At 49.6% G+C, this 12,576-nt stretch overlaps 1 protein-coding gene across 2 annotated transcripts in view; it reads left to right on the forward strand.

Annotated features, from left to right (window-relative positions):
- The first annotated feature begins 1,298 nt into the window (after nucleotides 1-1,298).
- Nucleotides 1,299-12,576, forward strand: part of Trim67 (tripartite motif containing 67) — a 38,152-nt gene continuing 26,874 nt past the window's right edge. Inside the window, exon 1 of one of the 2 annotated variants that reach the window (XM_063260040.1) lies at nucleotides 1,299-2,835. In XM_063260040.1, the coding sequence (XP_063116110.1) occupies nucleotides 1,876-2,835 (960 nt within the window). In that variant the 5' untranslated portion in view covers nucleotides 1,299-1,875. The remainder of the gene's footprint in view (nucleotides 2,836-12,576) is intronic. The other variant, XM_003473495.5, reaches the window with a different exon arrangement.

Raw genomic sequence — 12,576 nt, forward strand, 5'->3', positions numbered from 1 at the left:
CCTATGATTGCTTGCCTCTGCACGGGCACCCCCATGGCCACCTTCTCCAGGGCTCCTAGGAGTGTTGCATGCACTCAACTCAACTCTTGAGCCTCAGCTTTGGAAGGGAGATTAGACCAGGAGCCACCATTCCCCACCGGAGACGTTGAGGCTGGGTGCATTCCTTGCTCCCTTTATGGAGGCAAGGAGAACCAGGCCTCTTAGCCCCATGTGGTCTCTGTCTGATGTCAGCTTGGCCCCCTCTTCCTTTTGAAGTCCGGAGCAAGCTGCTCAGCAGGGGCGAAGCTGAACTGAGGATGCACGGAAAGTAGGGCGCCCGTCCGTATTTACGATAATCACACTCGGTTCTCACACATGTTATTATAATACTACTCTAACAGATCAGGATGCTGAGCAAGGAAAGTATCGGCAAGCTTCTGCAGGCGGAATGCCGGGTGGGGCGCGGGAGGGTCTCCTGACCCCAAGGTACACTGTGTCACTGGAGGACGTGAGCGCGCCCCTCCCCGGTGGCCCCTGTCGCGCGGGCCAGGCAGGGCTGCAGGGACCCACACTGGAGCACGCTCGGCCCCGCGCCTGCCGCGTGGGCGCCAGGTTTCCTCTTTGTCTGGAGCACAGAGACCGGGGAGCGGGAAGGCGCGAATTCCGCAGGCATATCGGTCTTAAAGCCACGGTCCCGCCGTGTGTGCCGCCGAGCTGCCGCGCTGCGAACCTTTGCACGCGCTCCCGCACCACCTCTTGCGGCGAGGGAAGAGCCCTGCTGCAGACAGACGGCTGCTGGGGGCGCGGCGGGCGAGGTGGCCTCCATTCACAAGCGCACACCTGCTCGCCGCTCGCCGCTCCCCACCGGGCCCTGCGCGCGTGCTCGCGGGTCGCCAGGCGCGCGTCCACCCCTCCCCCGCCGGGTCCCCGTCCGAGTGCAGACTCCGATCCGCCCTCCACCCGGCCGAACATCTCCGGGTGCAAACACCAGGACAAAATGGCCTGCGGCTCGATTCATAAATAAAATCTCGCCCTTTGGCTCCAGGCTGTCCGACATTTTGTGACTCGCGTTATTTTGCTTTATCATAGATTTAGGAGGCGACTGTTCCGCCGTGCCGCCTATCCATTTCTAAAAGACTGGCCATGTAGGACCGGGTTTTAGCCTTTTATGAGGCGAGTGCGGAGGGCGGGAGCCGGCTGGAGACGTGATGGCAGACCCGGGCGGGGCAGGGTCTCCACCCCCTCCATCCACACCGCGCGGTGCGCAGTTATTAAGCAGGACCCTCCCCGCGAAATCCTCGGGATCACCCCTGGTCCCCGGCAGTAGGAGGCGAGCCCCTATTCGCTGCGCGGACGCCTCCCCGCCCCATTCCTCTCTGAGCTAGAAATTACAACTCTGGGCGCTCGGCGCGGGCAGGGAGGGGGTCCCCGAGCCGGCGGCTCCCGCCCCCCGCTCCCCGCTGCAGCGTCGTGCGGCCAAGGTCAGGGGCGCCGCAGGAGCAGCGCCGAGACAGGGAAGAGGTCACTGCTGGGCGCACGGGCCGGTCCCTAGCAGAGGCGGCGGGGCGTACGCGGGGGGCGCTGTCCGCCGCCTGGTGGTGCTGGGCCAGCCGCGGCCCGCGCCGGACGGGGCGGGGCGAGGACAGAAGCGGCAGCTGAGAGGACTCAGCCCCGGTGCCACGCGAGCCCCGCGATCGCAGGAGGTGAGCACGCGCCCTTCGCCCGCCCTAGTCGTCCCGGGAGGCGGCCTCAGGACCCCGAGAGGAGGCTCGCAGCAGGCGCGCGGGGAATGCCCCCGGCTTCCCGCCCCGAGGCGCGGACACCGCCGGCCGGTCCCTGCCGGTCTCTAGAGTCTTGCGCGCTGCCCACCGGCCCCAGGCAGCTCCGACCGCGGCTATGGAGGAGGAGCTGAAGTGTCCGGTGTGCGGCGCCCTGTTCCGCGAGCCGATCATCCTGCCCTGCTCGCACAATGTCTGCCTGCCGTGCGCGCGCACCATCGCGGTGCAGACCCCGGACGGCGAGCAGCACCTGCCTCCGCCGCTCCTGCTGCCCCGGGGTCCAGACTCGGACCCTGTGGCCTCTGGTGGAGCGGGGGCCCCCGGGGGCGCGGCGGGGGGCGCGGCTGCAGGCGGCGGGGACCACGCCGACAAGCTGAGCCTGCATAGTGAGACCGACAGCGGCTACGGCTCCTACACGCCGAGCCTCAAGTCCCCCAACGGGGTCCGCGTGCTGCCCACGGTGCCCGCACCCCCAGGATCTTCGGCGGCCGCAGCCCGGGGCGCCGCCTGCTCTTCTCTGGCCGCGTGCTCTTCCAGCTCCATCACCTGCCCGCAATGCCACCGCAGCGCTTCCCTGGACCACCGCGGCCTGCGCGGCTTTCAGCGCAACCGGCTGCTGGAGGCCATCGTGCAGCGCTTCCAGCAGGGCCGCGGGGCGGCGCCAGGGGCGTCTGCGGCCGCGGCGGTGGCTGTCTGCCAGCTGTGCGACCGCACCCCGCCAGAGCCCGCGGCAGCGCTCTGCGAGCAGTGCGACGTGCTCTACTGCGCCGCCTGCCAGCTCAAGTGCCATCCGTCCCGGGGCCCCTTCGCCAAGCATCGCCTGGTCCAGCCACCGCCGCCACCCGCACCCCCCGAGCCGGCCCCGGTCGCCACCGGCGCAGGCGGCGGCTGTAAGAGCCCTGGAGGCGCTAGCGGGGGCGCGGCGCGCAAGTTCCCCACGTGCCCTGAGCATGAGCTGGAGAACTACAGCATGTACTGCGCCAGCTGCCGGAGCCCGGTGTGCTACGTGTGCCTGGAGGACGGCCGGCACGCCCAGCACGAGGTGAAGCCGCTGGGCGCAGCCTGGAAGCAGCACAAGGTGAGAGCTGTGGCGAGTTCGGGATACCCCAGCTCTGCAAGGGCGGAGCGGGAACCCTCATCATTCGCTCATTCCGTTGTTCGTTCACTCAAACCGGCATCAGTGATTTTTGACCAGCATTCAACCAGTCAGGCCCCCTGAAATGGGTACTACGGGTAGACAGGATAGGTGTGAGGTAAGTGACTTACCGAGTTTCTTCTTAAAATTTTGTGACTGTACACAAAGTGGCCGCAATCCTAAAGTCTGAATAAGTCACACTGATAGTGCTTCTTGATTAAGGCAGGCAGGACCTCCTTCCTCCTTCTAGGGGAAATGTTTTTAAAAACTTACTTTTTAAAGTGCAAGTGTTACTATCTGGCTACATACAACTGTGCTTTTATAAGCAGGTAAATCTGCTGCGGAGGTGAGAGGTTGCTCTCCAGTCCTCAAGAAGGGCCGAAGTATTTTCTGTTCAGCCAGAATCCTGTTCCTTTCCAGAGCAGAAATTCTCAACTCCTCTTTAAAGGCATTCTGTCTCCCAAATGCCCGCAGCCTAGAGGGAGATACAATGCCTCCTGAGCCCTGTTGCAGCATTGGGGCATTTGCCATTTAAGAAGGAAGCATCCTTTTTGCCAGAGACCTCTCCTGGCTGGAGCTGGGTGGAGGAGATTCACAGTTACAGGACCAGGTGCCTAGGGAGTGTTACCCTCAACAAATTATGGCTGACAATGCAAACTCCTATCTGACTGGGGAGAAACAGGATAAGCCTTCAAAATTTGATTAGGCCATCATCAAGCCTAAGAGGCAAGCTGGGCTCTTCTAACTAAGCTTCACCCAATTTCCCAGGCAAAGCAGTGAGCTGGGCACATACACTCCTCCCTGTGGAGGCTGATGAGCTAGGCCTGGCCGGTTACAATGCCTTGGTAAGGACACTACTGCATCTGTATCCCAGACACCTATCATTCAATGCATTCTTTTCAGTAAACTCTAGCAGAGAAGAGACAGAGGTCTCCAGATGGCCCAATAGTAAACAGTGTGAGTACTTGGATAGAGGAGAGGAGCCACAGAAAAATAAAGCCATTTGCTAAGGCTACCTTGTCAAAAAACTGCAAACAGGCAGAGAGGGAAGCACAGAAGAAACTAACTGCCTCTTTGTTATTCCTGCAGATATAGATATGTTTAGTTACTATGTATAAATTTCTCTACTACAGTGAACATGTGTTATTACTGTAGCTCTTCCAGTAAAACCATAGTGGGGGGGCTAACTCTTGGGAGGCTGAGACAGGAGAACAGCTGTGAGTTTGAGGCCAAATAGGGCCTGCCTGGACTGCATAGTGAGAGCCTATCTCAAAACAAGCAAACAAGCAAACACTTTAGAAGTCCCGATAGTTCACAATGTCTAGAGATCTCATTTTTGGTTATCTCACCTAGGGAATGCTGTTAGTATCTAGTGAGCAGAAGCATGAGGGCTACTAAACATCTTACAGTGCAAAGGAAAACTCCCTGACAGTTATCCAAAGGTCAGCAGTGTCTCTGGTAAGAAACCTTGCCCTGCTGGGCATGGTGGCACATGCTTAATGCCAGCACTAGGGTGGTTGAAGCAAAAAGATCTCCTTGAGTTTGAGGCCATCCTTGACTACATAATGAATTCAAGACCAGCCTGAACTGCATAGTGAAACCCTATCTCAAAAAACAAAAATAATAAAACAAAAGCAAAACAAATCCTGCCCTTCAGTTGCACAGCCCTAGTCCAAATCTTAAGGATTGCAGTTTACTAGCTAGCTGTGTGAGTGGAAGCAATTTTAATTTTAAACTCATTGAGGGTAACATCAAAGTCAGATCCTTGTGGAAAGGAGGGTATAATTCTTTATGTTTAGTCTCTACCTCAGTGCCTATTACTTTTTTGGTCTTATTACTTAAAACCAGTGGGCTTGCAGAAAGCTGCAGGGTAGCAGCATGAGTGCCCTTTTGGCCTCACTGACTTGGTTGCCTCGAGGAAACACCAGCTGGTAACTTGGTATTGCTCCTATTGAGCTCTAAAACAGCTTCGAGCAGAATGGGGATGCTTGCACTGAATTCACTACCACTTTTTGAACATTTTTGTGGTGTATAGCTTTGCAGGAATTGTAGCCTCTTTGTTGTTTCATTAAGTGTCTAGACATCATTTACAAGTAAGGAAATCACTTATAAAAAGATTAATTAGCAAGACAAGAAGCGTGGGTTCTGAAACTCACACTCAGATTTCACAAGTTGTTAAATGTTCACAATCTAGAGGGCCAAAGCTAATTTTGGATAGTGCCACTTGAACATTCAGAATAGTGAGGAGTACAAAGCAAAGAGGGCTCAGATGAGATTTTGCAATTGTAAGAGTCTGAGTGTCTTTCCTGGAAAAGTGAATTGGATAATGAGGTATGATTTCAGGGACCAAGATTGGGCAGGGAAAATCAGTGGTCTTTCCCAGTCTGGTATTGAAAGCAGTTTTATATAATCACTACCTCAGCCAAGAACATACAGTTATGGGAAGCTTGTAGATGACTACTTAGCAGGGTGGGCAGGGGCACCTGTGAGCAGTGCCACTTGGGGGAATGTGACTGTGTAGGATTTCCTGTCTAGTGCTGCTGTTCAGGAACTGTTATCTCCTCCTGCAGCCAACAGGAGCACAGAGTTAGTTCCGGGAAATTCATCCTTAAGAATGGATGCAGGTTCTGCTGTTCTTTAGCAGCAGCAGCAGTAGCTGGTTTTCTACAAAAACATAGCTTAGTGCTTGTCGCAAGCATCTCGCTAGGACCTGGTGATGGGAAGGAAAGTTGGAGGAGGAGGTGCACAGTTTAGCTTCATTTGGGGAGGTTCGGGTGGGGACTGAGACCACCACTCAAGGTGCTAGAGTGGTTACCATGGGAAGATAAATGAGAACACTCTTTCAGACACCCACTGTGGCAGGAAGTTCTATAGTAAACCTTCTTCTAGTCTTTGGATTATTGTCCTTGAAGTTGTTGTATACAACTCTCAGAAACCGTGACAAAGCCCTATTGCTACCGGCTTCACCTCCCTGAGGTTTCAGGATCCAAGCGGCCTTCAGCACAGCTGGCTCTAATTCCTCTCTGGAGGGCTAGAGCCTGCCATCTGATTAGTGATTCTTCAAGGAGGAGACCTGTACTGTATGTGACACTGAAGTCTGTTGATTATCACCTTTTAAAACAGTGTAGAAATCTGTCTTGATTAGACACATTTTTGTATGACTCTTTTAGGAGACAATTAGCTCTAACTTCTGAATGAAAAAAATCATGTGTGTTTTGAAAGACAGGCAGGAAGGGCAATTTTCTAGGACAGTTTTTGCCTTTTTTTCTACTGATTGTCCCAAAGCCAAGTTGCTGGGCAAGGTCATTGTAGGCCGTAACACTGGCTAGCATATCACTGAATGGCATCTGAAACTCTTGCTGCACGGAGACCTGAGCTGCCCCGTGCAGGTGGCAGGCCCTGTGTTGAAGTGTGGATGTTTATTACCCAGCTGAGGCTGTGGAGTGCTGCCCCGGCCTCTTGGGTTCCTTGAGATCCATGGAGAGCAGAAGAGCTTGCAAGAACATCTCAGGTGCCCTAGGTGACCATTCCCAGTGATCCCTGTCCCTCTCAGTAAGAGTGTTGGAGGGCATGGACTGGGAGACTCGGGAAGGAGGGGACATCTGCTCTCTGTGGGGCTCAAGGCTCTGCCAAGGGCACGTGGTTTCTCTGCACCTGGTCTGACCTATTTTGTGAAGGAGGTATTTTGGCTTCCAAGCCTCAGAGGAAAGTCCTCTGCCATTTACAGGACTTCACACAAGTGACAAAGGAAGATCATGGAATGTATCTGTGTTATCACCCGGCTACTTAGTTTACCAGTACTTAGGTGGCCCTTATCACCCAACTGATAAGTACTCATTGTTAAAAATTACAACTGCAGACAGAAATGCAGACTTAACTATCATCCCTAAACTCTAATTTACAGAGAAATTCTAACACTTGAGCGTTTTTTTATCTACAATTCTGCTATACTTTGGACACTGCCTTTTTTTTCTTTATGAATACAATATGAATGTCTTTATTGAGAATTAGTATGTATTATGTTTAGTTGCATTATTTCATAAGGATTCATTTTACCCCCTAATTATGCAGTCAGATTATTTTCACCTTTCACTGCTACAAACATTTTTCTATTTAAATCTTTGCTTTACACTTTTAATTATTTCCTTAAGTTAAATTTCTCGATGTGGAATTGTAATATCAAAGGACACTTGACTTTCAGGCATCTAATAAATGTTTTCAAAGTACCTTTCCTCTAGTTACCTGTTTTTCCCTCCCAACAGAAAATTATGTCAATAATAAAAACTTCATGTGGATAAGAACCAAAGGGGAAACAATAGACTATCTTGCTTGTAATTATCGTTTGCTATTTTTGTTACATTGTTGTTAGAACTTTTTAAGAGGATCACCTGTATCTAGATGTTCACATTCTTAACTACTAATGAGGCAGTGCCTTCCTCTGAAAAATGATTTAACTTGTACATTTCTGTGGCCACATTTCCTCTCTTGGATTTCAGGGCCCATGAAAAGACAAAGGCTTCAGGGTCCATATAATGCATTTGGGGATGGAGTCGGATGGCCGTAAAAGACTTGAAGAGAGGAAAGAACTTGTTCTCACAGCAGGTTCTCACAGGAGGTCTGGCCTCAACCTCAGTGCCCTGTGCTAGGTGCTGACCCATAGCAGAGCGCTGAGAGCCACAGCTTAGGACACTGGGCAGCACCTTCTTACACTCCTTGGAAATCTGTTCCAAGAAAGAGCCTGGCTTTTCAAGAAACTAAATCTTTCACCAATGCTGACATTCTGGGAAAAGAAGTGCCAGGCTGGCTTCTGTCCAATAACCCCAAACTGGCTAGGACCCCGTGACAAGGCTTCCCAGGTCCTGGGGGCCAAGCCTGCTGAGATGACAAAGGTGCAGTGTGCCCCATCTCAGCCATGTCAACAAGGCCAGCATCTTCAGGCCACCTTGAGTATGACCTGCCCTAAGCTTGGATTTAGCCTCAGCAGGTCAGTCATTCAGGAACAGCTACTTGGAAAGCACCTTAAATGACAACCTTTGAAATGCCTTTTTAGGAAACACCTGTCCTTATCACTGTGCACAACTGAGAATCAAAAAGTGGGACAAGAAAAAAAGGCCAGACTCCCTACATTTGAATTGATTCTCTTTGACTTTGAAGACTCTTTGTAGAGACACAGAGGTTAGAATTAAAGTTCACTTCAAAGACTGTGAATATATATGAATATATCTCATAATGTATGAGATGTGATTGACATATATGGTGAATGATTAAAAATTCATTATGATACAGGACATATTGCCATGAATCTCCCTCAGAACACGCCCTCACTTCAAACATATTTATCCCATTGTTCTTGCCACTTTCTGAGCAGTCCTTTTTCCTGAGTCTCTCTCTCTCTCTCTCTCTCTCTCCCTCATCTTTTTGAGACAGGGTCTCTCTATGCAATTCAGGCTGGCCTTGGGCTCACTTTGTAGCCCAGGCTGGTCTCAAACTTGCAGTGATCCTCCTGGCTCAGCCTCCCAAGTGCTGGGGTCATAGGAGTGCGCCACCTGAGTGTCTTTATAAGGGGTGATTAAAAAGTAATAATGCTGAATGCTGCTGCCAAGTGCTGCCCAGTGGAAATGCGGGCTCATAAAAACATAATTCTGTGTTCTCATCCACTTTATTCCTGGACCTGATACTGTGTGACTTCTGGCTCTTCCACAAAGTCAAAATGACCACAGAAGGAAAATGTTTTGAATCAATTCAGGACACCAAGGCAACCACAAGAGTATAACTAAAGGGATCTGTCTGCTGTTTTCATTTGGATTTTCTTTTAGTTTGTGTCTCTGATGTTCTAGAAAGCAGCAAAAAGTATACCTTATCCATTCCCTCAGGGCCATCGCGAGTCATGGCAGAGGTCATTGCCTCAAAGTCAGAGGATCTAAGGAGTAAGAGATTCCTGGGAAGCAAAAGAAGGGAGGACGCTGTAGCAAATCCACCTGCGTTGATTGGCATTTCCCTTTGTGAGGCGTTTACAGCACTGACTGTGAGAGAATCCTCCTGTTTATTTTCTAGGTTAGGCTGTTTCTCAGCAGAGATGACAAATTGCAGCCTCTTCATTTTGCAGTTGAGGAAACTTGAGGTGAAGGGGAATGTTCATCTTGCATAGCAAGTTGTAAAATAATTGTGTAGAAAATGGCCTTTACTGTTCTTCATTGGACATTTTGAATAACTAAAAATTCAACATGCAGATACAGGGCTGCATACCTGTCATCCCAGTTACTTGGGAGACTGAGGCAGAAGCACTGAAGACTGAGGTCAAATGGGGATACAAAACAAGGACCTGTCTCAAAAGACAAACAAATAGAAAAGCTAGAATGTACCTCAGTAGTAAAGACTTGCAAGTGTGAGGCCCTGGGCTCAATCCCTAGTAACACACACACACACACACACACACACACACACACCCCAGAATGCTGTGTATATATCTGAAACCCCTCCTCCGCAATTGTGTGCATAATATTTCTGAGAAATAAAGGGTTCACTGACAGCTACTCCAAAGGGACTGGCCTGGGGGTGCAACCTCTTTCATCCAACTGGAATGGGGCAGCAGGAACAGAGCCAATGTCCTATTTAAAACAAACGGACAGAGGTACCTGAGGCCTGTTGGGGCTAAGAGGTCAAGCAGCACTGCCACTCCATTGTACACAAGGCCACCAATGGGGGGACAGGGTCTGGAGGAGTGAGAGGAGAGGTCAGGATCCACAAGGACAGGCGAGGAAATACTTGGCAAGGGAATCCAGCAGTGAGGACAAGATCTGGGCAGACATATTAAATCAGAATTCATTCCAGAAGGAAGGGCTTGGCCCTGGTCATGACATCTAAAAACTTGTCCAGATGGTGTGCCATTTTAAAAAAGTAGGTCAAGGCCGTGTTAGGAAATTTACGCAAATACAACACTTATACTTACCAGATCTCCAGTATTTGTTTATACTTTGATTTTTAGGTGATATACAAAGCCAGGAAACCAATGAAATATGAACAACCAGAAATGACAAGCCTCCAAAAATGGAGAACCAAAAATCTGCCATCATTCAATAGATTATTTGTTGCATTTGTGTTGATGTTACCTATCAGCTGGGCCACACGCTTATGAAAGGAAAAGCAGCCTCATCACAGCTTACTGGTATAACCAAGGCTGATGATGCCGCCTGCCATCGGATCCTCTTTCTGAGCTTACACCTCTCATGGATATCTGCTCTCTAATCCACCTGAGTACCTAGTGAGCGTCCTGCCAGGCGCCAAGCCACAGGAGAACCATTATTAGACTTTGAGAGGCAAAAATCTAGCCCCGGGAAAAACAAAATAAACAAATAGCTAAATGAATTATTTCTGTAATGATGATTACTAAATGGAAGTAAAAACAATGGAATAAAAACACTTAGGCAGACTTTAGCGGGGTGATTGAAAAGCAGCTATGGGGACCATGATTTCATTTGAAGCTGGACAAGGAGGAGGAGGAGGGAATGGCTTTGTGGGCTCCAGGGCTCAAACTCTCAGGAAAGCAGGAAATGAAAACCAGAGGTGGCAGATGCCTGGCATGTTTGAAGAGCAGAAATGGACATATGTGGGGAAATAAAGGACAAGAACAGAGAGACACAGGGACCAGAGACTCAAGGCTGGCAGGCGTGGAAATGAGTTAGATTGTAAGGTGAACGCATGGGATCTACTGCAGGCCTTGAAGCTGGGGAGTAGTCCTGGTTTCTTAGGTCATTCTGACATTGGTTTGATAGGAATGGTGGGAGACAAGGCTGGAGTCAAGGGAGACTAAGTGAGGCTATTGCAGCAGGTAGACTATAAATAAGGGAACTTCAATGAAAAGAAAGGCTGCAGAAATAGAGAGAAACATGTGTATTCCTATCCTGCCAGGAGCCGCTCAGCTGCTTGCACTTGTAGTTTGATATCTTTTATTTATTTATGCATTTATTTTGTCTACTATCTCCTCCAATAATTGTACTATTTCTCTCTCTTTGTCTCTGCCTCTTTCTCTCCTTCCCTACTCCCTCTAACCCTTTTGAGATTCCAGTGGGTATGTTAGATTGATATTTGGAATCAGGATTTTTACATGCTCTGTGTCTTGTGTTACAGTCTGGATAACTTTTGTTGGATTGTTGTCAAGGTCAGCTATTCTTTCCAAGCTGTGTCAAGATCCAGGTCAGCCCTCTGTCTTCCTGGGTCCTCCTCTTTTCCATCCTCTTCCCCCAGCAGCGCAGTCCCTCCCAGGGCAGTTCCTGCTTCTCTCTCTAGGACAAGGGATTTTTTTCTCTTTCCTTTAAGCAATAAGAGGTCTTATGCTATCTTGAATTTTATAGACTTTTGCCAGCTGTCTTAAGTCCCTTGAAATAAATAGATGACTCACTAAACAAACAATTTGTCTACTTGGATAAAGCCATGCAGAAGTAGTCTTTTGTAAAACAGCATTAAAGCTTCCCAGTGCCCCAGACAGTATCACAAAAACCAAATGCTGCTAGAAATGTTGGATCAAGGAACGTGGGTCTTCCTGGTTGTGGAAATATGCTGCTGCCCTCAAACAGCCCTCACAAAAGTAACCTCTGTGCCTGGTACACACAGAAGTCACCCATTTCAGCTCTTATCTGTCACCACATCCCATGTAGCTTGTCTGAGGGTGTGATTTCTTTCACCTCAAGTTTGGTTCCCTGCACTCCTTTACTGCAGCTCTCACAACCATCACCAATGAGAGTGAGTCCCCAGCATGGCCTTGCTTACTCTGCAGGGACTGCACCTGTAGCTGACTGTAGCTATCTGAGTGCCAGAGCTGACATATATTCACAGGTAGCTAAGGGGTGCTGATATCTATGACACCATGTCTACCTAGTATATGTGAGGGGACCTGGGTTGCCCATTCTTTTAGCTTGCTGGGAAGAATGATGAGACAAGGAGGTCTGGGTACCACCTGGAAGGGGACATCTAGCTGGAAGGCAAAGACAGACTGATTTTTTTTGTTTTGTTTTTGTTTTTTGAGATAGGGTCTCACAATATAGTTTGGACCAGTCTTGAACTGACTATATCGCCCAGGCTGTCCTCCAACTCATAGCAATCCTCCTACCTTGGCCTCCCAAGTCCTGGGATTACAGGCATGTACCACTACACCTGGCAAGAAAGAGAAATCTTTATCTTCATTTCAATTTCAGTAAAGAACAGGAAGAGACAGGCTATCATTTTTTTGAAGATTCTTGTAAAATTTCATCATCTTACTCTGTTTGCCAATAAAAACTGGCAGGAAAATATACTCTTTTAAATGTCTGCATCTGCTTTGCTAAATTGTAGGTGGAGACAAAGGGGACAAAAGGAAGTAAAGAGATGGATAAGAAAAGAGACTGCCAGGAGAAAAAGGCAGGACAAGGGGCCTTATGAAGTGCGTGACGCAATTGTTGGTAAAACAGGAATTCCAGCATTCTGGGAGGCTGAGACAGAAGGATTGCAACTATAGGCCTAGCCTGAGAAACTTAGCAATTTAGTAAGATTCTGTCTCAAAAAAATAAAAAGGTCTGGGGATGTAATTCAGTAGGGAGGTGCTGGTTTCAGTCCCCAGTGCTGGGGGGGAAACGTCGATTCTGTATTAGTTCTGTTCATTTAAATGATCAGTTGAACTCCTCTGCCTACGTACAAGAAACCAAGCACAAG

This window comes from Cavia porcellus, unplaced genomic scaffold (genome assembly GCF_034190915.1).
Source record: "Cavia porcellus strain 051 isolate PalLab524CR breed Dunkin Hartley unplaced genomic scaffold, mCavPor4.1 scaffold_13, whole genome shotgun sequence".
Taxonomy (NCBI): domain Eukaryota; kingdom Metazoa; phylum Chordata; class Mammalia; order Rodentia; family Caviidae; genus Cavia; species Cavia porcellus.